The sequence below is a fragment of the Penicillium taxi genome (genome assembly GCF_028828555.1).
Source record: "Penicillium taxi strain IBT 34144 chromosome Unknown utg000003l_segment0_segment0, whole genome shotgun sequence".
Lineage (NCBI taxonomy): Eukaryota > Fungi > Ascomycota > Eurotiomycetes > Eurotiales > Aspergillaceae > Penicillium > Penicillium taxi.
In genome coordinates, this window is record NW_026643205.1 from 1,846,705 (window position 1) to 1,873,245 (window position 26,541).

Here is a 26,541-nt window from a genome sequence, read left to right on the forward strand (position 1 = left end):
GCCACCGTATCACCACCCGGCAGTGCAATATTATAGTCGAAACGGGAGAAGAGTACCGCATCATTCTCAGACAAAGCTGGCGTCAACGGCGTGAGCTACATGTCCTCGATTTGAATAGCGGTATTACCGGAATCTTTTGTCAAGAGATTAAGATCCGTAATGAACTTACCTTTGGAGTAATCATAGGCGACGGAAATAAAATCAAACTACTTTTGCTTGCCAGTACCTAGCGGCGTGTAATAGGGATTGATGACAATGGAACTAAAGTTGGTCGGCACGTGCAGCGCCCACATCCTCTCATCTCCAGGGTATAGAAAAGTGGCAAAGGTGGTTTGCAGAGCAGAATAAAGCATGCTTGGGTGAACATTGAGCTCATCTTTCTGTTCTAATGCTGAAGCATCTTCCACGATGCCGGTAGCATAGCCAGCCTTGCGCTGAATTTTAGCAGTGCCACGGAATGGCCAGGAGTAGTAGCCAAGCGAGCTCAAGAACGTGTAAAATCGATCAATGGTGACGTCGCTTATGTTGTGAGTCTGAGCCTCAATTTGGGGAGTGTGTCATAAGCTTGCTCACCAAGCGTCGCTCGAATCACACCGCTGGCGTTCAAAGCCAAGACAGTCTTGTGGTCGTGTGGAGAACCCGAGCTGCATGAGAAGTATGCTTCAATATGATCATCACTCTGCGCCTTAATGTTCAATTCAAACGTCATCTCCATGCTCGCGTCGTCATTCTTGAATGCCATAGCTCGGCCGATTTGCAGGTTGTCAATGAATACCAAGGAAATCTTTGCTTCTCTAGCAAGAACAGCAACAGCTTCGACGGCCATGGAAATGTATCCAGTCGCAGGGAAGACAATCTGGCCTTGGATCTGGTGCCCGTGTAGCCAGGACAGCTCCTTTGGCCGGAGAGTAAGATGGCTTACTTACTACCCTTCATTGGCCAGCCGAGATTTTGTGGCGTATCCTGGATGCTAGCAGTGTACATGGCGTCGTTGTTCGCAAAGGGCCAGTCCATCAGAACAGAGCCGTCTATTGGAGGGGACTGACGAACAAATTCTGTTTAGGCCAGTGTTAGTACAGATGCAAAAGACGCTTCATAGCCAAAAAAAATTGACTCGGTAGAGGAGAGTGAGAACCTACGTTCAAAATAATCGCCCCATACATCTAAAGAGGAGAGCGGCTGCTCGTCGTGGCGCACATTGCCTGATCCTGGCTGCAACAAGACAATGCTCAGAGCTTTCGCAGCCTTCCACGCCTCTCGCGAAGTATCACTTGACTGCAGCCAAATGCCATATGCCTGGTTCAGCGCCGTGCGAATGTCGTGCACAGTCGGGAACTCTACTTGCGTATTGGCATCGCCCGCCGACTGCTTCAGATAGAGACAGATAACACTGGTCGCTAGCAGGAAATCGTGATTGACAAGCGAAGACACCTTCCACCGCTCGTGGTGCAATTGGCAGAACGGCTGCGTCTCTTCCTCGAGCATTTGCTGGTACGCGAGCAGCTTTAGCGCCGCGTTGAGGCATGCTGTCTGGGATTGGTTGTAGTCGACGTTGGACTGCGAAAGGTGCAGGTATTTGCGGTGAAGGACGAGCTCGGCGCGGTAAAACATGATTTCGAGGCAAATCTTTTGCATGATGACGTGCGGCGAGTCCATGATGCAGTCTGCCATGGACCGCCACTGGAGACACTCGGGAACCGAGGCGCGCGCGTCTCGGAGGCTCTTTTCCATGCGTTCCGTTTCTTCACGACTGCATACTCTCGTGTCGGCGGCAAAGTCCCAAATGTAGCCAATGACTGTCATCATACTCGCTTTGACGATGCGAAAGACCATGGGCGTAAGATCTGTTTCTGGTCGCGACGCAGGCATGCTGACTGTGTCCTTGAAGTCGTTGCCCTGCAAGTTGGACGGCTCCGTGGTGTTGGTCTGCCACTGCGTAATCAGCCGCGGAAGGCCCATTTGCATCGAGATGCCCAGTTGCACCTCCAATATTGTGGCCCAGGCTCGCTTGCGCATCTCGCCGTCAAAGGGAGAGATGCCGCGAAAGTTCTTCGGGTCCCGGTGGTAGCCCATGTGCATGGACAGCTGGACAATGATGCCGAGAAGGATCCATATGCCAATCTCGGCGTCTCTTCGAAGAAATAGTTCGACGGCCATGTATAGCAAGAGGGTCTCTAACACATACACGCCCCCTTTAGTGTAGTCTCCGAGGATAAGACATTGCACGATGCGGAGCCTGAAATTGCTCACCATGTCTTGGAATTCGTTTTAGAAGGCGTTCCAGGAACCTGATCCTGTGGACCTTGCTGAAACTGCTTAAACAAGGTTGCGAGGCACATGATGCTGAACAAGAGGCCTATCCAAATGATTAGTGTTTCCGAGCTATCTGCCCAGAATTCTCGGTACTAAATTTTATCAGTCAGAATCTGCCGCTTCTAAGCAATAATGTAAAATCAGCATGGCAACATACTTCCCGCAAGAATTGGACACTATGTAATACAGCTATATGAAGTTCACAGTGTAAGCCTTCTAATCTATATAGCGGGTTACTTTTTCCTACCTGGCGACATTTCAAACGAATTAAAATACCGCGAGACCAGCCTGTCCACAATATGGCGAGGAGGTATCGATGCCAATATCTCGTCTCTGGTAGTGACCTTTGTAAAACCGTGTATAAGTTGCGGCCCGCTGAGGTTTACCTGCGGTGGCTGCGCAGTTCCGAGGGGATGCGGACGCGCCTCATCGTCCCTGTCAAAGTAATCTTTGAGCTCCGCGATGCTATCCAACACGGCGGCCAGTGGCGTATTGGCGCTGGAAGACGGGTTCGGCACATTCGCCGCTGACGTCTTTTGCATAAGGTCGACCACCAACTCCTCGAGCTGCTTGATGCGGTCCTGCACGGTAGTCACGGGGCGAACAGGCTGCGTGGTGCCATCCTCCAGCGCTTGGGGGCTGCGCCTATAAGTGCAGGACAAGCCGAGTCCTCTCTGCGTGCAAGTTGCGCACGGTTGCTGCCGGTCACAGTGCAGCCTAGCGGGCAAGACGTGTCAGCGTGAGAAGCGACTAGCGTGGATGGGCGGGGTAGGCAAAGCCGGGTGCAAACGAAGCACGTTAAGCGGGTCATACGGGCGGACTCACTTTCTCCTGCGGCAGAGATCGCAGGATAGCTGGACTCTGTCCCTTCGGCGACTGGATGGCAGCCGCGCTCTCCCAATAGCGGTTTTGCCTGGCCCCCATACCGGGAGCGGCGAGTCATCGTCGTCGCCGAGCTCAAACGTGTTTGTCGACATTAAGACGCCAGGTCCTGCTTCGTTTCAGTAGAACCTGCGTGTCAAAGTCTAGCTATCTGCGATCGGCTAGAAATAGAGGTTGCGGATCGAGTCAGGCCGGGATTCAAACAACCTTGATAGCCAGGCCCTGCATATGCTGCCCAGACAGAGATATCAGCAAGTCCGTCTGTCTTCGAAAGATATGCCAGTCACTGTCAGTCGCATCACTATTCACAACTTCTGCAATGCACACCATCTCGGTATAGACTGATTAGTGCTCAATCAATGCCCTTAGTAATCAGTGAGCGATCAGTGAGCGATCAGTGAGCAATCACAATTACTTAAGTGCTCACTGAGTGTTGATTGGACGTCACCGATCTGTTGCGTGGCGGTCATGAGCAGCTCCGTGGGCCTGAGTCTAGACTGAAATTTACTCAGTGAGCCTGAGCCTGGTCGCCCTCAGAAAAGCGGCGGCACCTGAAATAGGAAATCCCCACCCGTCATAGAAAAAACGTGAGTATACAGGCGGCGGGGTGGCAGGGTCGACCCCGCCACCCTACCACCCGACGAACTTTTCGTCTTATCGGCCAATAAAAACTCTGTATTTCATTTTTTGTGGGTAATATGATACATCATAATAAGTTTGTCGGGGAGCTAAAAAAAAAAGGTCGTCGGGTAGTGGTAAATAGCCATCTTATATGGTAATATGCAAGATTTGACTTACGGTGCTTCAACCCTACCACCCCGCCACCTAGCTTCAATTTTCGATAATTTACCAGGAATTTGTAAAATGTTTCTTCCTTCATTCAACAATAAAACAGTCAACTCAATTCAGATTTTGATAATATAGATATAATTATTAAAGGAATTCCCAAGAATAATACTTTGGAACTGGTTTTAGGAACTTATTATCATTTTTTGGAGTTTTCATCTAAAATTATAAAATTTCATAACAATATATCTATATCTGTATATATATCTGTAGACTGTATCTATTTACATCTCAGTCCTTGCAAATCGATTCCTATCTTTTACCATCTTTTGCTGATCCTTACCATTATTTACTAGATTTTATGATTTCTTGAAACATATCAACTATTATCTTTCCAAATTAAATGTAATATCTTTATAAATCTTAATTTTAAGGATATCTGTATAAAAATAAACATCTTAAATAGTCTTTTCTTAAATCACTTGATATCAAAAACCTTAAAATTAAAATATTAAGCACTAAGCACTAATCACTAAGCACCATTATACTACTATTGTAACAGGTTGAATCCTGGTGAACTATCACGTGGTTGTACCACGTGACCCACCAACCGCATACCTCACGATTCCACCCCGAATTGTTTACGTTCTTCAAGGATTTTGTAAACAGCATGTGCCTAGCTAGTTCTGAATTCAAGATTAGCTTTAGCCCTTCACAGCCATAATTATAAAGATTCTTAAGAAAGTGAAGGCAAACAGAAATGAAAAAAAAGAGAAATCTATACAAATAGAAGAGAATTTGTGGGTTCATAAATTGAATTATGAGAGATCATATTCTTAGAAATTAAGCGATATATATAGAGAAGTATAAATAGACAAAAAAAGCAAATACCTAAATCTTCAGTCTAGTAAATAATGGTAAGGATCAGTAAAAGATGGTAAAAGATAGGAATCGATTTGCAAGGACTGAGATGTAAATAGATACAGTCTACAGATATATATACAGATATAGATATATTGTTATGAAATTTTATAATTTTAGATGAAAACTCCAAAAAATGATAATAAGTTCCTAAAACCAGTTCCAAAGTATTATTCTTGGGAATTCCTTTAATAATTATATCTATATTATCAAAATCTGAATTGAGTTGACTGTTTTATTGTTGAATGAAGGAAGAAACATTTTACAAATTCCTGGTAAATTATCGAAAATTGAAGCTAGGTGGCGGGGTGGTAGGGTTGAAGCACCGTAAGTCAAATCTTGCATATTACCACATAAGATGGCTATTTACCACTACCCGACGACCTTTTTTTTTTAGCTCCCCGACAAACTTATTATGATGTATCATATTACCCACAAAAAATGAAATACAGAGTTTTTATTGGCCGATAAGACGAAAAGTTCGTCGGGTGGTAGGGTGGCGGGGTCGACCCTGCCACCCCGCCGCCTGTATACTCAAAAAACGTTACATAAAGCAACCTACCCTTTCTTATCCTTATATTAGGTATAAAGAGCTTTTTTAGCTTGTCTAGAGCCATCTGATCATCTAGCTAGCCATTTCAGCTAGTATTCATCCACTAGCCAGTACCATAAGGTAGAGAGGTAAACCATCTATCTATAGAAACTTGTCCTTAAAATAGGGTGTAGCGGAAGAGCTACTCTGTAAGCCTTTATAGTTTATACACTCCATAATATTGACCTATTCGCGGCTTTCAGCTTACAAAAAAGCTCTCCGACTATTTTATTTAGTACAGGTGATGATCATTTAAGTCATATTTACTCCCATTATGTAGTTAGGTTCATTAAAGTTGAACGTATCATCAAAATCGATGCTATAATTTTGAATTTATTTAGGCCTAAATCTTCCAGATATATATCTGTTCTGAGCTCTCAACAGCTTTAATAGCAGTTCACAGGCTATCATAATCTCCTTGGGCGTTGATGTCCGCGCTTTTGTCGATAAGAAGTCGCATAGTCTTTTTATCATCCCATTTTGCTGCCGAAATTAGATTACTCATTGCACACAGCCCTTTGTTTTGTAACGCTGTGGTATTTGATGAAGGGCAAGGAGAGAGAAAGGTTATGCCAGGCAGTGAAAATGAATAAAGACGATAAAATATGAGCTAATGCTTCTATTTCAAGTTACCTAAGGTGGTATAATTCTGTAGTTGCCGTTCCAAACATTGATAGGTGACGACTTGGCTCAACTAATTTTGTGCGAATAAGTTTAATCCATTGCTACATAGGTACTTTTCAGGATTAAATCAAAGAGATCTCAAAAAGGAGGTCCAAAAAGGACCCAAGAAGTGAAAAAAGTCCTGGCCAACACCAAAGACCCAACTTAACCGAGAACAATTCAGTAATCTATGCTTGGGTAAAAGCAGTGGCAACCCTGTGAACCGAATCAACGGAAGCGTAATCAGCAACATTGGTCAAGTATACAGCGCCCAATCCCATTTGTTTCGCCTCAGCAACAACAGTTTCGTAATCCGCAGTGAGAGGAGCATTGTAGAGAAGAACAGCATCCTGTTTGTGGTACTTCTGGGAAGAAAGCTGCTCAGTTGGGATAGTTGTTGTCCATGTATCGTAGCTGTTCTCAAACTCGACGATGAAGTTTGCTGCGCCGAAGTATGAAGGCGCGGAGCCCTCTTCAACCTTGGTACCGGGGTTGAAAACAACAGTTGGCAAATTGCTTGACCGGGCCTTTGCTGAAACAGTCTTCATGTACTGGATTGTGGTGTCGTCATTGGTTCTAGGGGCTTCATCGAAGAAGATGCCAGAGAGGGCGATGTTCCTTTTTGTGTAAGAAGACCAGCCGCTATAGACGGAGATGGCCTGTTCAACCTCGGATATGTCACGTTGGGCATATTCGGTAGGAATGTAACCGATAAGTCGAGTGTTGTTATAGCGGTTCAGCTTTGCAATAGCCAAGATGTAGTCATCTTCGGGGTATTCTGATCATATTGTTAATTATACATGAAACCAACAACTTGAAGAGAATCATCTTACGCGAGTATCCAGGGCCACTAGATGGGTTAATAATAATCTGGAATAAAACATCCGGGTATGTAGCAACAGCATTATACACAGGGCCCCATATCGCGGTTGATGTCGGCCAGAGGTAAAGCGGCAACAAGATACTCGTTGCTGAAACAACGGAGCTCATGGCAAGTACAACGCCCAAGACGTAAGTAAATCCGAGCATATTGAAAGATAATCAAAGAATTGAAATTGTCTGGTTCCCAAAAAAAAACCAAAAACCAAAAAATGAGTGGAAGGATCAAAGCTACCGCCCGGGTATGATCCAAATGTACGTGTAAGGAACGACGAGTGCGCTGCACTGGAATAAGGAGTGAATGAGAGTCTGGAGATCTATCTTGACATCTTGATGGGTCCAAGGAGAACTTTATACTGGAGATTGAGACCCTAGACAAAAGAGCGGGGTCCATACAGGCATGTGGCGTGAATTGGCTCAACTGGGCCATTTGTCGGAAATATGTAATGAGCAAGAGCAAGATGCAGCATGCAGCCACTCGTTTCATGAGCCTTGGAAATGGATGATTCCATATGTCTTGAACAGGGGCCAAGAAGTGACAAAGTGACCAGGGCGCCAAAGAAATTATCAGGCTGTCTTTGATTGCTATCATTTCTAGGTCAGCAATCGATAGTAAGCTTGGGGTGGCTCTTTGGTAACGTACTATTTCTTATTACGGAGTATGTAAATTAGCCAATCAAAACGAATGACGAGAGCATTCTTGAATAGTGGGACTGCCGTACCCAGTCTCATGTAGAGAAAACATACAAAGTACACCAGCAAGCGCCCTGTCACATCCCATTGAGGTTTTTCGCATGGATTCATGCGGGTTCCATCTTGGAAATGTGGACACTGTTGATTGAACAGTGGTTCATTTCTGGTCAATTAGTCTCATCGTTAGACTGATCTGTCTCGTTTCCAACGCCACCGATTCAATGGGGTGGATAGGATAGATCACATCGTGTTCCACCGCAGTAAGGCTGCGGACTAGCCCCGCCTGCAATCCGTGATTAATCTCCGGTTCAAGCCCGACAAATGAAGGACGACGTTGGAGCTGTTTGACTATTCGGGCGCTTCGGATAATAATGTCACTTCCGACTCATGTGGAGGATGACATCGGGGAATTTGCTTTTCTTTCAGATACGAGGTTTTGACAAGGGTTCACAAAGAAGATTGGAAATGGCGGAAATGAGGTCGCAAAAGTCCCCAATATTGATGCCAAGCAAACGGGATATTTCATTCAGCACTTGGTATCGGTATTGTGACTACAGAGTATTAGAGTAGGTAAATAGAGGAATGATTAAAAAGAAAATAAGATACACGCTGCTCTACGCATACTCATAATGGTATATAGTACATGTGTTGATTTTGGGGGGTTTTGGGGTATAATCGAACAACTCCACAATGATTATAATCACCATCAGTTTTGGTTTTTCCTTACTCCAATTCTCCAGCGATGCCCAGCGCTTGTTGTTGAAGCTTCCTGTTGCGACGAAGGAGAGCGGACAGCTTCTTGTCAACAGAGTCAAGCTCTTTGCGGGTGCCTTCCAGGTCCTTTATAGACGTGCTACTAAAGTTCTTAATCTCGGTATCGGACATGGACGCCACATCTTCCAGAGTGACTTCGCTTCCGGTCAGAACGGAGGAACCGAGAATCTGCTTAGCCGTGGCGGCTGCAAAGGATCGTACGGCGGCGGTTGTCGTCTGCAGAAGTTCTGCGGAGTGAGCGACTGCCCAGTCGTGGCTACGGGTGCTATCGGCCTCCATGGCTGACAGAACATTCGGTGGAATCACTTGGCCTGTGATATCCAGGGTTTCATTGGGAGAAATAGAGCCCAGCCGAGTCGTCGTATCATCCACCCAGCAGATATTGAATTTCTCAGGTGTCGCGAAGAGGGCCTCCAGCCCTCCGTTAAGGTTGGCAGAGCTATCTCCAATGTAAGAAACGTCAAGGATATTCCCTCGATTCTTCTCAATATCCAGATATTGCTGTTCTTCCTCGACATAAAGGTGACGGATCACGCAACCGCGAGGTGTAATGAGACAACGGTATTTGAGCTCGGATCCGATACGGACTGGCTCACCACGTAAAAGAGCCTTACGATGATCCTCAGTCAATCTGGTGGGCTGAGATGGCACATCGTAGTCATCAATGGTGCATTTCATGTCAGTGCGCTGGTTGACATTTGCAGGAGCGAACATCGCAATCATTTTCAAGTCCACGCTGCCAGATTTGTGCATGTCGGCGATAATTTCCTGCGTCGGCCGCATCCTTTCGGCGACAAGATCGGTGATCGGGCGCGAGTCCTCCTCAGCATCGTGGCAAAGTTGATCAATAGTGTTGTGGGTGTGCCATGCCTCGGTCACAATTTCCACTTCACTAGAAGTTTTCTCCACAGGGGCAGGCTTGATCTCTTCCAGCTGCTCCTGTGCCTTAACTTTTTTGTCGGCTCGGACTTGGGCGGCTCTTGTTTCTTCGGTGGGTCATTCTCGACCTTGACAGGACTTACCGTCTCGGTCAGCGGTGACTCTGCCAAATCTGCTGTATTTGATGCCTTTTTGGCCTTCCTTTTTCTTCCCATGATTGGAGCTTGAACGGGCTCCTCAGGCAAAGTAACAACCCCCTTGGCCTCTGCTTCTTTCGCCTTCTGACGTCTGTCCTTTTTAAGTTGGCTCTTCGTGATTGCACGGACGGGAGCAGATCCAATCCGAGGCGCCGGAGGGGAATTGGCACGAGAGGCTGTAGTGGATGGGTAAAAATCAGCGTCCGACCCATAGCCTCTATCCGATCTGCCGATAGACGAAACACTCTGTCTTCTAGATGCCGATACGCCTGTTCCAGCAACTGAAGGGGTGACTGACGGTGCGCGGGAGACTTCCGCTTTGGGGGTTGCCACGACACGCAAAATGCGTGCTTGGTGAGGCGCAGGGGAGTCAGATACACGAGAGGCCGATGTCATAGGAGTATGAGGTCGGGAGCTGATGGCAGAAACGGAGCCAGTTCCAGAAGTAACAGTACCAGAAATAGCACGGTCCGACTTGAAAGAGGGCATCTCCTGATTTGCCCAGTTCATGCTCGGTGGATTTTCGACTTTGGAGGACGATTCCTTTTCGGCACCAACGGAGAGGTCCAGTTTGGTCATTCGAGTCTTAGAAGATGATTTGGCAACAGGCGAAGCACGGTCTGGCTTGAAAGCGGGAATCTCCTGTGGAGCTGCCCAGTGCAACGGATTCTCGACTTTGGAAGACAGTTCCTTCTCAGTACCAGCGGAGAGGTCGAGTTTGGCCATTCGAGTCTTATGAGTTGACTTGGCAACGGGTGAAGCACGGCCTGACTTCAAAGCGGGGCTATCCGGGGCTGCGAAGTACATGCTAGTTTCGTGTTTGATTCGAGCAACGGGAGATCCCAGAGATATCTGAGATGCGTCTTTCCGAGAAGAATTGTTTGAAAGACGGGTTATATCAGGGCTCGTAGAACGAGAATCTTTGGAAGGCGTATTTGCTCGTGACAGAACACTACCGAGACCCGGAGGCATTATGGGTGCCGGGGATGATGGCTTCGAGTCATGGAAAGCAGATGAGGGATGAGCATGTGGAAGCGGGAGACCCGGAGGAAGGGTGGGAGTCCCAACACGACCGGTAGAATCGTTAGGCAATTGGGATTTGAGGAATCCAAAGGTATCGATGACTGATTGACTCTCCTTGACTCCACTGCCGAGTGGAGGAAAGTCCTCGTTCACTGGTCAATGCATGTCAGCATGAAAGTTCAAACATCAAAAGCCTCGAAAGTTGAGTAAGGGGGGGGGGTGTGTGCAATGGGAAAAACGAAATGGAAAAAATCACAGCACGAAATGACAACGGGCGATGAAAGCAACGACTAAGAGAAAAATTCAGAGCGCCCAAGAATGAATTATACGACGTGCAGGGGACCGAGTTCAGTATAATGTAGGGCATGATCTATGGAGACAGTGGTAGTGAGACGACTGGTTTCAAATAAGTCCCTGTTCAAGGTCGTTATATCAGGGTAGGAAGGTCTTAACGTACATTAATCCATGACGAAGCCTTCCATGGTCTTCAAGACGCTGGATATAGACGAATCTGAAGATTCGAATGCAAAAACATGAGATGAAGGGAATAAACCAGCCGCCGAAAAAGGGAACCGAGAAGACAGCATGTATGTCCACGGAAATGTAAAAAAAAAAAAGAAAAAGAAAAAGAAAAAAAACACACCATGAGCCGGGAAAGACATGCAAAAATAAAGAGAAATTTGAACCCATCGGAATACGCCAAAGGGCACGCCCGCCCATCGAACCGATTCAAAGCTACCAGCCCGGCTGCATTGAAAAGAGAATAATATATAGAAACGTAATGCAATCCCGGCACATCGTGGTGAAAAAACGACGAAAACAGGAAGTTATGTCGTGTTACAAAGGCAAACAGGTAAAAGTCATGAGCAAATAGGCAAAATTGAATAATGCAAAAAAATCATGGGGTATGCAAGGAACAATGAACTCGATGTGACAGCAGCAGGTATATCACCATCGGCTTATACCACTGCCGTACATCATCGAGGGGTTGTACCCACCTTGACTCCCGTACAATGCCTGTCCAGCAGTAGCATTGGAACCAGCCTGGTGCATTCTCGCCTGCAAAATGCTCGGGTCCGCAAGATCTACTACACCACCTCCGCCGGAGGAAGTGTTAGCGTGCCTGTGCTTCTTCCCCTTCTTCTTCTGCTTCTGTGCGCTACCAGAATCAGGCGCAGTGCCTGCCTGGGGCCCATAGAAAGAGCCGAGAAGGCCATTGACGGGAGTCAAGGGAGGAGGGGTTTGGTGCTGTTGAAGAAAAGGGAACATGAACTCACGCTTTGCTGCCTCCTGGCTCTGTACACCACCAACATTTGTGCCGCTTCGGCCGCGCATTAATTCACGCATCATTTCAGGGGTCGCATCCTGCTTTCCCATTGTAGATCCCAGTCCAAGGTTGTTCGAAGTAAATCCGTGTCCCTGCGCGAACATCCCGCCACCACTGACAGGTGGAGTTCCCGCTGTCTTCAATCCAGGAGGAGGGCCCTGAACACCACTTGCATAAAACCCACCAGCAGATGAGTATTGGGGACTCGGGGCTGACAGCGGGTTGGGGGTGGCAGCTTGCATCTGACTCAGCATGCGCGCATTGCTAATATTCTTTGTGGCAACTTCGCTGGTAAAAGAGAATCGGGATGGTTGTCGGCTTTGAGCTTGCAGTGCAGTGACCTGGGCTGCCATCTGCTGGGTCTGTAGAAGGTTTTGGCGCACCTGGGCAGCCTGGTCTGAAGAGGAAACAGAGCTAATGGGATCAGATAAGCCAGATTGTTGGTTGCCGGCTGACTTCAAGAGCATCAACTGTTGTTGTTGGAGGGGTGTCAAGCTCCGACCAGCCAGGTTCAGGCCTTGGAATTGCAGACTGGTAGCTGAAACGGGAGATCCAACGGTGGAGTTATCAGTCGTGCCTTGATGAGAAGGAGGCTGGATAGCGCCGTGAGACTCACGGGACTGTCGACCACGTGAGGTATTAGATTCTTCCGGTTCGCCACCAAGTTGCAGACTACCAGCCTCGCGGCTCTCCTCCTCAGCTGCGACAGATTGTAAAAGTACTTGCTCACGCTTGACCCGTTCTTGTTCGGCTTTCTCACGCATAGCTCGTCGCTTAACACCACCATAGGGATCGATGAAAGAGGGGTAGTTCTGGATAATTTTCATCTCTTCTGCTGGAAGCTCGGAGGGGGAAAAGACAAATCGGAAATCCGGAGAGGTAATTTCTTTGATAAGGTTATCAAATGGAGACGGATGCTCTACAGCAAGTTTGGGTTCACTCGATCGACGATGTTGGAGTTTTGGTGATCGTGTGTCAGGTTGGATTTGAGATTCCGGAGTGACTATAGACTGTTTCTCAGGCCTCTTTGGCTCTTCTATAAAAGTGGCGACTGTAACATTGACTGGCCGAGGACTCTGCGATGCCTGGCTACCCGTTAGACTAGTACGCCGAGTCCTGATAGTCGTATGACTATTGGCCCAGCTGGCGGAAGAAGGTAGTGCAGGTCCGTCTGGAGGCTGACGCCCACTAATCGAGTCATCTTTGCTCGGCTGTCGACGCATTGGCTGAGAGATTGGCGGATGTGTGGAGCGCGGATGGGAAGCAGGGGAAGCTATCGACGGTTGCTGATGCTGGCGTTGGCTGGACAAAGTGTTCATTGATGAGAGATCCGAACGGCTATAGCTTTCACTATCTTCACCAGTTTCGTGCAAAAAGGTGCAATTTCGGTTGTTGCACTGCTCGTTCCGGAGGAAAGAAGAACAATACTTGGTTGTTCCGTATTGGGCCCTCAGCATACGATCGCCATTGTGGGATCCGTCCACCGCAGAGATGCAAAGTGCAGCATCTGCCTTCCGGGAAAACGTCACATAAACCCCGATACCTTGGTGTTGGTTGCTTCCTGGCTTTGCCTTGCTGACCACAATTTTCTCGATCTCACCATATTGACCGAAGTATTCTTTACCGCGAAGGGTTTGAAGTAGCTGGTTCTCGTCGCGAATTGCTGGGTTCAGACCAATGATATAAACCAAGTTTTTCTGGACAACTCGCACACCAGCCAGATTTTTGCGGCTTGATGCTTCGATCTCCCGCTTTTCGGCTTCCTTTTTCTTTGCAGCGGCTGCTTTGCGATGTTTCAGAGCGAGGTCTGCCTTGAACCTATAATGCGATCACAGGGTTATAACTCATACAAACAAATGCAGTCAGGGAAAGACTAACTCTTCAACATCGGGAATTTTGTATTGAATCGTGCTTTCGTCGTACGGACGGCGGCAGTTTGGGCATCGACCTTCTTCGCTGTGGGTCTTAATATTGTTGTAACAAAATTGGCAAATCTAGGGAATTAGAAGTTAATTCAAATGGGAATCCTCCGATATGAAAGTTGGCATCAAACCTGGTAACCGCAAGGACAAGGTTTGAAGTTCTTGTCTGAAAGGTCAAATTCTTCGATGCAAAGGGGGCTTCAACGTGGGTCAGTCTTCAAATCGGATGGTCATATTATATGAGTGCATACCAGAATTCATCATCATCGTCGATGACGGAATCAATCTGTTGGCGACTCGACATGATTGTAGCGAAACTGTGAAAACCTGGGGAATCTGAACGCCGAGTACCTGATTCAAATATTGGGTACGAATGTGAAAGAGAAAAAGGTACTCCTGAGCTAATACAAATGAAAAGCGAGGAATTAGAAAGAAGTTAAGTGGAAAGAGGAAACGAAAACGGAGCGGTTGATGAAGATGGACGGCGAGGGAGAAGGAAGGGAAGGAAATTGAAGCGCGGCTTCATTTTGCTGACATTGCCTGAATCGCGTTTAGCGTCGCGCATGATTATGTCACCGTCACGTGACCACCAGATTCGACCAACCTCGATCCTCACAATCCGCCTTACATGCCCGTGCCTTCAAGTCCCCTCCAAGATCTTTGTCTGTAGCCATTGCTCATTTTACACAATGGCCTCCACTCGCTCTTTGATGCGCTTGGGTTCCGGACGCTTGGTGGCCTCGACTGCCCGGACCATGGCCCCCCGCGCCTTTTCCTCATCTTCACTGCAATACAAGGCGTCGGCCTCGCCGGAGCCTGCAAACATGCGCCAGGCGCAAAGGCCTCGTATGTGATCGACTTGGTTCAATCGGAAGGAGTACAATTGATCTAACAAGATACCTATCGTCTTAGCCCAGGGTCCTCTCCGTGCCCCCGTCCTCAACCCTGCCGACAAGTATCAGGACCGTGCCGAAAACCTCCACACCTATGGACAGTACATCATGTCTTGCCTTCCCAAATACATCCAGCAATTCACCGTCTGGAAGGATGAACTTACTGTTTACACTGCTCCTGCTGGTGTCATCCCCGTCATGAGCTTCTTAAAGAACCACACTGCCTCAGAGTACACCCAGGTCTCGGATATTACTGCTGTCGATTTCCCCAGTCGTGACCAACGCTTCGAGGTCGTTTACAACTTGCTCAGTGTCCGCTACAACTCTCGCATCCGTGTGAAGACCTATGCCGACGAAGCCACCCCAGTTCCCAGTGTGACTGGGCTTTACGAGGGTGCTTTGTGGTACGAACGTGAGGTCTACGATATGTTCGGTGTCTTCTTCACCGGTCACCCCGATCTGCGCCGTATTATGACCGACTACGGTTTCGATGGCCACCCCCTGCGCAAGGACTTCCCCTTGACTGGTTACACCGAGCTGCGTTATGACGAAGAGAAGAAGCGCTGCATTATCGAGCCCCTTGAGCTTACCCAAGCTTTCCGCAACTTCGAGAGTGGCTCCACATCATGGGAGCCTGTTGGTGCTGGTGAGAGCCGCACACCCGACTCGGTAAGACCAGTTTCAAATATTGTGTGTGGCATACAGGCTAATTCATCTTTCTACAGTTCAAGCTTCCCACTCCCAAGCCCGAGGCGAAGGAGGAAGAAAAGAAATAGAAAGAGCCTGTACGCGTATCAGTTTTCTTTGCCATGTTTGTATATACATATCGTTAATCGATGGTGTTTTCTTTCCTCGCCTGATTCGTCTCGTAGATATATATTTCGACCCCGGGATTTCTCCCCACATATTACCTTTTAATAATGCGAGTGTTCAACCTTGGGATGAATCACTGACGACCCTTCGGTCTCAGAATAATCCAATTTCTACCGTCACGTCTCACCTCAGCTCAATTTTATCTTCCAAACAAAACAAAAAAATAAAAATAAAACTATGATCCCGAAATCGTTGAAATAGCTAAGCTAGGCAATGATGGATTACTCCCAAGGTGTAAAGCGGTCACTCTTAAGGATCGTGAAATTGACGATCTACAAGTTTGAGATAACATTTGAATCGTAGTCTGCAGGAGACTCCAGTCTGCTATCAAAAAGTATTGATATTCATAATTTAAATAAAAAATTGTTTAAATAACCGAACGTTCTAAGGTTGTACAGAAAAAGTGCACTCACTTACTATATAACGTGAGGCGGAGAGGGTTGGCAGATCGACAATCCGCGGCAGAAAAAAAAAAGATTCGCCGACCAACCTCTAGTCGGACTTCAATACACAACCGTTGTCTGACATTTCTCTTTAAAAACGACCAATTGCTCGATACCTACTGATCCTGACTCCTTGAATATTTAAAATCAGGAGAAAAATGCCAAAGCGCAAACTTTCCGACCTCGAAGGCTCAAAGCCGTCCAAGCACTCCGACACCCGCAAGCTGTCAATAAAAGCCGTCAGACTCACAGTAAAGTTCGAACATGGCGTGGAGATCATATTAAAGGCCCTCAAGATGGCGCGTGGATTTGAGCGCCAGAAGTTGAGTCGGCGAGAGAAGACAGCCAAGTCCGAAAACAACTCGGCTGCATTGACAAAATTGGCCGAAGAAGTCGCAGCGTTGAAGGTATGAGCACAGACGGGAATCGCAGGGCCATATCTTTGATACGAAGAACCTATGCTTATTCGCAATAACTATTAGGCACTCGATTACCAGACTACATCCGAGCGATATCTTTTTAAACAGCTCTCCAAGACAAAGCGCATTGCGGAGCTACCTGTGTTCAAGGAATTTGCAGAGTCCAAGAATGTCTCTACCGAAGGACCGAAGAGCACGGCCGAGGCCAACATCACGGCACGACTTTTTTCATCTAATCCGGTAAAGAATGCGTTGCCAAATATTTTACTTGAGATTCGGAAATTGCTAGGAGTCCACGAGGCTCCTGTCGCGAAACAAATTAATGCGGGAATCAAGAAAGATGCACCACTAAAAGAGAAAAAAGTCCAAAAGAAGCAGGCAGATGGAGATGTTATATCTGGGTCAGAAGAGGAAGGGCCTCGAGATTCTGGCGTAGCGGATGATATGAGCGTTTCCGGAGACGAAGAGTCGGGAGATGAAGAATTTTCAGAATTGGATGCGCGACTGGCTCCAGGTTCAGACTCAGAGGAAGAATTGAATTCTGGCGAGGGAATTTTCGATGGAGAAAAAGAAAAGCCTGATCTAGATGACATTTCGGATTCAGTCTCTCGCTCGTCATCCCCTGTCTTTTCAGAAGGGACATCCCCGCCACCAAAAAAGGCCAAGGCGAGCAAGGCATCCGCCGCCCCGGTAACAGGCACAACATTCCTCCCGTCGCTGATGATGGGTGGCTATTGGTCTGGTTCTGAGTCTGAAGCTACTGACGATGAACAAGTTGCCGGCCCACCCAAACGCAAGAACAGGATGGGTCAACAAGCGCGACGCGCCTTGTGGGAGAAAAAATTTGGTGCGAGTGCGAATCACGTCAAGGAACAGGAGAAGAAGGCGAAAAACAACAGAGATAGTGGATGGGATACTCGGAAGGGAGCAACCAGCGGTCGTGGTGGTCGTGGCCAAGGCCGTGGTGGAAGAGGTGACTTTGACTTGACAGATCGACCGCATAATAAGCACAGTCAATCTAGTCAGGGAGCCTCAGCCCCAACACTATCACGCAGTGCAAAGGGCCATGCTCCTGCAAAGGACGAAGGACCACTTCACCCTTCCTGGGAGGCAAAACGAAAACTGAAAGAGAAGACGGCTACAACCACTTTTTCAGGAAAGAAGGTCGTGTTCGATTAGTGATATCCTCTTTGTTTAATTCTTTAGGTACTCTGATACTTTTCCAAAGTTGAGGACGCAAGCGATCTTGAATTCTAGAATCTAATCTTCGCCCCTTATATCTTTATAAACGAGCTTGCTGGTGAAATAAAAAAGACCTCCCACATAGAAACCATAAAACCGAGACGGGGACCTTCCGAGAACATGTATATCAAAAAGACAAGGGAAATAATGTATCTAACATCGCAACCTGCAAACCGAGGAAATAATTCAACCAAACAAAGCTTGAAAAACATCACTCATTCATAAACTGCAGCCAATTTGAATCAGCACTACCGGTGGGAGTATTCAGCTCTAGGCCAGAGAGGCCCTGGGCATCAGAATCAAAGCATGGAATAGCGGTAAACTCTCCAAGTTCCTGAGGGAAATTGGAGACGAAGTGATCGAAGCCAAAATGACCCACTTGGGAGAGGGGCTGCAAGGAAGAAAAATTATCGGGAACATGACCTTCAAAGTGTTCTTCCTCGTCTTCATCAAGAACTGTGCCGGAGCCGTGTATTTTCATGTGATTTAGCGCGGAAGTCGCCGAGGAATTAATGAGCATTGGGGGGAGACCACTATTGGTGGATGGAGGGATTGTAGAAGCACGAGAATTGGCATCTTGGGGAGCACCTGCATCGTTAGCTGTATGAGCTTCTTGCTGCTTCAATGCGATGGTTGCTGGTGAAATGGGTCCAGTCTTCCAAAGCATCTCCCAGTTTTTAAAGCGGTCATAAGCTGACTCCGTGAAACCTTCATTACTATCAGATTCTTGTGACTCGCTCCAGAGTTCCAATCGGCGGATAGCACGTTCGAGTGCCTCGATGACGCTGACAGCTGAGCGTGCAGATCCAACACCCATTGACATGATCTTAATTAGGGAAATACCCTGCTCAAGGGCTGCACCAAGGCGTTCAGTGCGCTTAGTTAGCCCTTGAGCAAGGATGACCAGAAGTGCTGCGCGGCATGAACTGAACTCGGTAAATGACGCTCTGGCAAGACCAGTCTCATCGCGAAGGAGGCGGCAAAGATCAATAATCTCCAGGGCTGCATCCACACAGTCTTTGACTAAAGCTGTTCGAACTTTGGAAACTACAGATGAGCTCTTGAGAGGTTGTTGGAGGCCCTTGATATTGCTGAAGAGGAATGGGCGACCAACAAAGATCCTAGTCAAGCAGTAGTCGAGTTTCAAGTGTACGTTAGAACGAAACAAGGGACCACTCGGATTAAGATCTCGACAGCTTGTTTCATCTGGTAATGTGGACCACCATTCAATCAAGTTCTTGCGAATATTGAGCAAACGTTCAAGACAATCTTGTTGTTGGCCCTTGCGGCAAGTTCGTAGTGAGGAGCTTGAAAAAAAAATATCAGTACCTGAATTTTGATAATTATGGCATGAATGATTTATAGTACCTACATTTCGTTGGAAACTTCCCCAAGCTTTAGCGTTAGAGTGATCAATGCCACCATATTCGTATGATTTGAAGGCTGAGTCGCTAGTATCAACCCAGGGAATTCAACTGGGAGAGGTGCATCAACATCAGAACTTGACAATGAAGCTGGTATACCGTGCAAAATGCTTATTCGTCTGCTCTTTATCAGAAAGTGGCCTTGATAGGGATTGGAGGCAACTTACTGTTCGATCGTATAGGCGGTCCAGAAGACGCGGTTTCGTGCTTCCACTGTTCGGGGAGAGAGACCTTCACCATGATAACGCCGATGCATTCCATTTTGAACAGCTAACTTGAGTGCTAGGCCGAAATATGTATAACATAGCCCGGAAGTGTCAAGAGGGAGCAGGTAGGTCCCGATCAACAAGCAAGCCTGTACACTGCGAACAGAAGCAGTGGCTATAAGATCAGGTAGAAGCTTTGATGCATACTGATAAAACGTCAAGCCAACTTCGTCCTCTGAAAAGTGATGATCCTGGTTGGCCGCCGAGTCCAGTGGTAGGCGATTCACTGGTGTGGGCGACTCCATATGTGCAAATTGTGTACCCACAGCTAATACCATGAGAATTGAACAGACAGCTCCTGCATCGTCAGATGATAAACTGGACGGATTGGTGTAACACAAGGTGAGCTTCCCACAGAGCCATTCTTCTTCGACATAGTAATTATTGGTCTGCGCATATTTGAAGAATATTTGGACGAGAAATTCAGCGACATATCGTGGAGGAAGGCAAGCAATCGAAGATGAAATAGAATTTGATCCTGACTGCAATTGTGTGGCTCGCCATCGATCTTCAAAAGGCTCAATCTCGTCCTGTGCGAATCAAGTCAGAATACATTGGAACTACAAAATTGATTTAGCGATAACTGACCTCCGGTGCTGCAGTCTTCATCCATTCATCTATCTTCGTTCGGATCTTCCTGGAAAAATTGAGGTATGAGAATTCTCCCGAGTACTCTGTGTCCAGCTGTTGGTAAGTGCTTCTTGCAATCACTGCTTTAAGAATTTGAACATACGAGCTGAATTATTCGGGAGAGGATTTATTATAAAATCCTCCTCGTCAATTGCCAAATCATCCAGTTCATTGGCATCAATTTTGGTGGTGGAATATACGTCCGATTCGGAGTCACGGTGTTTGCTCTTTAGCTCCTCCGCAGCCTGTCGCAACGACTGAATATCAAATGTAATGTTCGGGACATAGTAGGAGAGAAGACGCTCCATATAACGGACTCGTTCTCCTTCCGCAATTTCATGCTGTTTGGCCGAGGCTGCTTGTTCCAGCAATCTATCATGGAAAAATCGAGTCAGGGAATCGAAGTACACTATTTTGACGCACGGGCTGAAACTTACGGAGTTGCTGCTGATCGGTGCTTGTCATTGGGATCGATAAGTGTGAAATTGCACGGTCTACTATAGCGAAGACATCGCCGACAAGGTACACCCCCTTCGCATTTCTCTTTCACTCTGCGGCAACCGTCACATCTGCAGACCAACTAAGTTAGCGGACCGGAACTAATTGTTTGTCATTGCGATAAATGGGACTACACACGCTCTAACGGCCCGTTTGCGATTCTCTTCGGCCACACGAGGGCGTTTGTTCTGCGGCGCAGGACTAGCATTGGAGTCGTGCATGTGGCGATGTCAATGAGGTCAAGATCGGCCGTGCATCGTCTGCGGAGACGTAATGGAGAAGGCGAGGGAAGGCCAGGAGAGGCCCAAGATCGATTGCTAGAATAAGAGTCGAGTGATATAGTGCAAAAGGTCCGCACATACAGTTTGGGTCTGACAAGGAATGGGTTATTGAAGGAAAAGCGAGATAACATAGGCTAGGCGGCCCCGCATCCTGGCAGAATTTATCCCCAAAGCCTCTCCGCCCTACACCTGCATTCGATGTCCACTCACTTTACAATCTACGATACATGGGCATAATGATTATATCTTGGGATATCTGACATCCTAAGATCTCATGAGCCATGACTCATATATCTCAGAAAAACCCAACTATCCAATGTTTTCTTAACTAGCGCATTTATAATATATTCATGGATATGGACGGCAGCCTCTCTTATGACAATGCTGCAGCCGCGACGTCGACTGGAACCTGCCCAGGTAGTTTCTATCCTTGGCACTTTAAACATATTATTCAGATTATTCAGATTTTTGATTGAATAGGCCCTGAAACCATGTACCAAATCTTTATATGAACTCGGGAGATTGCAGCATTAGAATATTCAAGGTTATTGTCTTGATTCCAAGGCTGTGTCTTCTGGTCTTGTGTCCCTAGAAGACCACTTCTATTGGGCAACCTTGGTCATGGTCAACCTTGAGACCGCTATACCTCATGTTCATTCTGAATAGAATGAATTTACACTGGACCAGGAATTGGTAATGTAGTCTATGTGAACACTTCAAGTGTAGGTGACTTGAAAAGAATTTATCGGAGGATTGAAGCGTTGAAAAGGAGGACGGGGGTAAATTGGTTAGCATAGCTGATAGTGCATTGCTAAATATCACGTAGTGTCTATAAAACCGTGTTAATATTGCAGATTCCTAGACCATCTTTGAACATTGCAAAGACAATGTTGAGATAGAACCGCTGCTTGGTCGCTTAATGTTCGACGAGTAATTTGTAAATGTTCTGGTCGAGTAAATTTCCATATACTACCTAAGTATCAGGAGCGACTGCAGGTGATGGGTGTAAGATCAGGTCCTCCAGAATCTTCAAAGATGGAAGCAGCGACTACTTTGACATTCAGAGAACGAAAGACGTTAGAACGTGTAAATCTTCTGCATCAAGGAGCATTATGCCTATCGCTGAGATTCAGCAGGCCAGATGACTAAAAGCGCTGCTCCAGTGCTCGCTGGAGAATTATCATAATGATAATTGGTTCGAAGAGAGAAAAGTTGAAAGTGGTGCAAAACCAGCCCTAGAGGAAGTAAGCAACTACTCGGTGAAAACTTACTGCGTAGCTCGGTACTGTTTACCCCTGTAACTATGTACTTTGTAATAATTCCTAAGAAATGGCATCGATAGAATCATACGGCATAGTCCGCACTAGATCCACCGGGGCAACAATCTTTGATAACAAATCAACCAATCGTATGACTGTTCGTTAAGTGCGTTAATCATACATTTAAATGTCTTGATAACAGAATTATTCGACCAAAAAGACATAAAAAATCATTTCGGGCCGGTGTGATAGTGTGTCACGAACCACAAATAAGTATACCCGGGCCGGTTCAATTCAGGCCTTACGAGCAGCCCTAGTTTGAATTTGAGAATTATTGACTAATTATTACACTCTTGATTTTCAATCGATATTGCAAATACCGAATTTCCATTATTAAACCCCCATGTTTGGTGAGATCCATATTCTCTGCCCCAGATCTTCTAGTGGGTATACTTAGTAACTACAATAATTCTTAATCCAACATCAATTATCAACTTGGAGTAGGAAGAAGGACAATTTATTGATCATAGAAGTGTTGTATAGATTTGTATAGACTACAAGGACAACCATAGAATATAACAAAGCCACAATTACTTTATAAATTTATTAATTGGCATTTGATAAAGAAAATAGCCATCTTCAGATTGCGGTATCAAATGGGGGTATTAGGGCCACAAGGCAAATGCCAAGAAATGACCCTGGACCGGCAGAAAATCAACTTTGTATGTATTTTTGGGGATCCTTCTCGGCCTCAGGCCTAAAAGTCTCTGCTATAGTAGGCGGTACAGCTGCTTCGGTGAACCATTTTCTGCTTGACTACTATTTGTCGCTGAAGTCTAGATTTGCCCTAAATCTCGCACCCAGAGTTCCTATCTTCCTGGTAACCCCACAATTTGTTAGAGTGTGGATCGCTGATAATCGCAACTGGAGATTGCTGCGCAAACCTAGTAACTAATTATCCGTTTATCTAATCAATTCTTTGAAATCCATGGATCCGTAGTGGCGGATTTTCTTACTTTACTGAGATTGGAAATTGACGAAACGCTATATCAGAAAAAATTCCACATATATATATCCGAGGATTCTTGCTCACTTGAGTCCTGATAAGTTCAGTCTTTTTATATCTTTATATCCCTGGCCACAAGAGGTCTGACTGGAGTGCACTACCTCCACATCGGACATCAAATTACATACATTGTCAGACATTCACATTATCATCATAAATACACCTTCCAACACCCTGGGCACTATTATTTAATCGTGCATACAAGTCATTATGTCACTGTCACCACAAGGCCTAGAGGAGGCCAAGGCCCCTGCCATCGTCTATGATGACCTGAAGGCCGAATCAGGGGAAATGGAAGCCATTACTGGCGAGACAAAGCGTGGATTGAGCTCTCGTCATATTCAATTTTTGGCTTTGGGTGGTTGTATCGGTACAGGCTTGTTCGTTGGAAGTGGAGCTACATTGTCGACTGTCGGACCTGGTGAGCATACCTTGACAACAAACAATGCATGGCATTTAACTAACTTCTCATTCTAGCTCCTCTTCTTATGGGATACATCGTTATGTCAAGTATCGTCTACTTCGTTATGAACATGCTCGGAGAAATGACCACCTATCTTCCCGTACGCGGAGTTTCTGTGCCATACCTCGTCAGCCGCTTCACTGAGCCCAGCATGGGTTTTGCTGTTGGTAAGTTTTCATGTGACTTCCTGACCAATCAAACGAAATACTGACATTTACTCATAGGATATAACTATTGGTACTCATTTTCCATGTTGACGGCATCAGAAGTCACAGCAGCTGGACTTGTCATCGAATATTGGTCAACGCCAGTCAATGTTGGTGTCTGGATTGCTATTATTCTCATTGGTAAGTCAAATTATCAGCGTAAAATCTAACCTGGCACATGCTTACTATCCTTTTCCTATGCAGTGATTTTACTCTTGAACGTCATCGCCGTATCTTGGTATGGTGAAGCCGAGTTTTGGTTTGCTTCAATGAAAATCATTGCTATCATTGGTCTCATCATCCTCGGCGTTGTTCTTTTCTTCGGTGGAGGCCCAAAACACGAGCGACTCGGATTCCACTACTGGAAGACCCCTGGCTCTTTCAAGGAACCCTATCTGGTCCAGAACATCAACACTGGCCGCTTCCTGGCATTCTGGACTGCGTTGATCAAGTCTGGGTTCTCATTCATCTTCTCTCCTGAACTCATCACCACGGCTGCTGGAGAATCTGTCTCTCCTCGTCGCAACATTCCCAAGGCTACTAACCGCTTCATCTACCGTCTTTTTGCCTTTTACGTTCTCGGCACATTAGTCATTGGAGTCACCGTTGCCTATAACGACAAGAACCTCCTTCAGGGTGTCAGTGATGGTTCATCGGGCGCCGGTGCCAGTCCCTTCGTTATTGGTATTCAGAACGCAGGGATCTCTGGACTAAACCATGTTATCAACGCTGCCATCCTGCTTTCGGCTTGGTCCTCTGGCAATTCTTGGGTTTTCGCTGGATCCCGAACCCTATACTCCCTTGCTTTGGAGGGACAAGCTCCCAAGATTTTCACCCGCTGCAGTAAGAGCGGCGTGCCATACTATGCAGTGTTGGTCACCTGGTCCATTGGTCTGCTTGCATTCTTGAACCTGTCCTCTTCGGGGTCAAATGTTTTTTACTGGTTCACAAACATCACCACGGTCGGAGGTTTCATTTCCTGGGTGATTGTTGGCATTGCCTATCTGCGTTTCCGCAGTGCTCTGAAATTCCATGGACTTCTTGAATCAATTCCTTTCAAGACTCCTCTTCAACCATACGGCGCTTACTATGCCATTGTTTTCATTGCGCTGCTCTCTATCACCAATGGCTACTCGATCTTCTTCCCAGGTTCTTTCACAGCATCTGGCTTCCTTGTTTCATACATTGTGTTCGCTATTTTCTTCGCTCTCTACCTTGGCCATAAGATCTGGTACCGCACGCCCTGGATGACTCCAGTTGCAGATATTGATATTTTCTCCGGCAAAGCTGAGATAGACCGAGAGGAAGAGTTGGAGGTGGAACCAATCCCTCGTAACTGGCTTGAAAAGGCCTGGTGGTGGATTGCATAGATCTCTACTTGTACATAGATTTTCTAATATACGTTCGGCGATGAAATTGTAAATTTGTCGATTCATTCACACAACATATTCATACCTACTCAGGTAACCCACCCCAGAAATAATAAACTATGAGTAGGTGGCAACCTGTAGACCTTGGAATAATAGCATGAAGTACAAAGAATCAGATAGACCTCTTCAGTAAACGGAGGGTGGGGTGGGGATGGAGCACTTGGAAGGACCCGAAGTATACCCGAGCGATGGAGTCAGTTATCTTTATCTTTGGCCAGATTGCGGGGAAGTTTCATCGCAATCATTCATTTTGACTAGAACATCTGCACCATTCCTATCTCGGAGTCTGGACACATACATGATACATCTGGGCAGTGGCAACAGTGCACATATTTTCTCCACAGAGCCTCAGTGAATAAACCCTAACCGGGCCGGTTGTCCCACCCGGATCCTTACCGGTCACTTTAATTTGGTATTGGATGCAACACATACGAAGTACGAATACGGAGAACTGTCCGCTCCAAGTCGACTGTTGATGATAGCCAGGAATTATTGGAGATTCCAAGGAACAACTCTATCATGCTACATCTGAAGTTCGAAAAGGGCTGACAAGGCAGGTATATTGCCTATCGAAATTTCCGAGGTTGCTACGTTTACCTTAGTTCACGAATACCTAGATGCTCACCAAAAGTTCTGCCAATGTGTCTAAACAAATCCAATTGGACTAGTCCCTCCATTTTAAAGTGATTTGCGCGTCAAGCAGCCACGACAAATGAAATCCTTTAAACTTCTAAAAGCAAAGCAACCTTGGAAGGCCTCGGGAGCATTGCTCTTGGAAGCTTAATGAAGGATACCGCATTACTTACCTAGTTAGGTAGAAAATGCAATACATCTTCAAGACTCCCGTCATTTCCAGTCAGACTTAAAGATCAGCCTTTTAAGGACCTCATGACTCAATCATCGACCTTTGAATCCGGCGGCTCCCTTAGCCACTCGTGCGAGGATATATTTGAAAAGACAGTTAACAGGGGAGCAGGAATTTTACCAGCCAGTCCGGGCGACCTCAATTCCGAATAACGTTCAGCCATAAGATCCGCTATTACCCTAGAAGTTATGATACGTCGGCTTTTCATCCATACAAATCTCGTCGTCTTAAGCCCTGAAGGCAACTGAAATAACACTACACCTTTCCTGTCCTCTGCATGAGCGATATATCCAGGTGCATAGAATTAAACATCTTGTCTTGCATTGTTCACGATCGCAGGATATTGTTTGTGGAGACAGCTCATCGCCCTTGGATTCGAAAATTCGGCCACAAATTATGACATACTCACGATAAGTAGGTTCATATCCGTTC

The 26,541-nt window shown here is 46.4% G+C and overlaps 7 protein-coding genes across 7 annotated transcripts; 3 read left to right on the forward strand and 4 right to left on the reverse strand.

Moving 5' to 3' along the window:
- Positions 1-206: 206 nt before the first annotated feature.
- On the reverse strand, positions 207-3,290 carry N7495_004159 (uncharacterized protein; the record flags this gene model as incomplete). The annotated part of the gene is made up of 6 exons (XM_057206810.1): positions 207-519; positions 570-861; positions 927-1,055; positions 1,140-2,255; positions 2,561-3,030; positions 3,139-3,290. 6 exons carry the CDS (start codon positions 3,288-3,290, stop codon positions 207-209), a joined length of 2,472 nt encoding a protein of 823 aa, XP_057064490.1.
- Positions 3,291-6,345: 3,055 nt separating this feature from the next.
- N7495_004160 (spherulation-specific family 4 protein) lies at positions 6,346-7,186 on the reverse strand (the record flags this gene model as incomplete). The annotated part of the gene is made up of 2 exons (XM_057206811.1): positions 6,346-6,935; positions 6,991-7,186. 2 exons carry the CDS (start codon positions 7,184-7,186, stop codon positions 6,346-6,348), a joined length of 786 nt encoding a protein of 261 aa, XP_057064491.1.
- A 1,266-nt stretch (positions 7,187-8,452) lies between these two features.
- Positions 8,453-14,155, reverse strand: N7495_004161 (CCR4-NOT core ubiquitin-protein ligase subunit MOT2; the record flags this gene model as incomplete). Its single annotated transcript, XM_057206812.1, has 6 exons — positions 8,453-9,442; positions 9,526-10,754; positions 11,568-13,747; positions 13,808-13,923; positions 13,983-14,049; positions 14,103-14,155. The coding sequence occupies 6 exons, from the start codon at positions 14,153-14,155 to the stop codon at positions 8,453-8,455; spliced, it is 4,635 nt and encodes a 1,544-aa protein (XP_057064492.1).
- Positions 14,156-14,540: 385 nt separating this feature from the next.
- N7495_004162 (complex I 30 kDa subunit family protein) lies at positions 14,541-15,520 on the forward strand (the record flags this gene model as incomplete). The annotated part of the gene is made up of 3 exons (XM_057206813.1): positions 14,541-14,697; positions 14,764-15,413; positions 15,470-15,520. The coding sequence occupies 3 exons, from the start codon at positions 14,541-14,543 to the stop codon at positions 15,518-15,520; spliced, it is 858 nt and encodes a 285-aa protein (XP_057064493.1).
- Positions 15,521-16,218: 698 nt separating this feature from the next.
- On the forward strand, positions 16,219-17,658 carry N7495_004163 (BUD22 family protein; the record flags this gene model as incomplete). The annotated part of the gene is made up of 2 exons (XM_057206814.1): positions 16,219-16,467; positions 16,543-17,658. The coding sequence occupies 2 exons, from the start codon at positions 16,219-16,221 to the stop codon at positions 17,656-17,658; spliced, it is 1,365 nt and encodes a 454-aa protein (XP_057064494.1).
- A 274-nt stretch (positions 17,659-17,932) lies between these two features.
- Positions 17,933-20,760, reverse strand: N7495_004164 (Zn(II)2Cys6 transcription factor; the record flags this gene model as incomplete). Its single annotated transcript, XM_057206815.1, has 7 exons — positions 17,933-19,028; positions 19,094-19,264; positions 19,313-19,941; positions 20,000-20,085; positions 20,145-20,413; positions 20,479-20,610; positions 20,678-20,760. 7 exons carry the CDS (start codon positions 20,758-20,760, stop codon positions 17,933-17,935), a joined length of 2,466 nt encoding a protein of 821 aa, XP_057064495.1.
- Positions 20,761-23,355: 2,595 nt separating this feature from the next.
- N7495_004165 (uncharacterized protein) lies at positions 23,356-25,184 on the forward strand (the record flags this gene model as incomplete). The annotated part of the gene is made up of 4 exons (XM_057206816.1): positions 23,356-23,566; positions 23,623-23,775; positions 23,833-23,955; positions 24,019-25,184. 4 exons carry the CDS (start codon positions 23,356-23,358, stop codon positions 25,182-25,184), a joined length of 1,653 nt encoding a protein of 550 aa, XP_057064496.1.
- Positions 25,185-26,541: the final 1,357 nt, after the last annotated feature.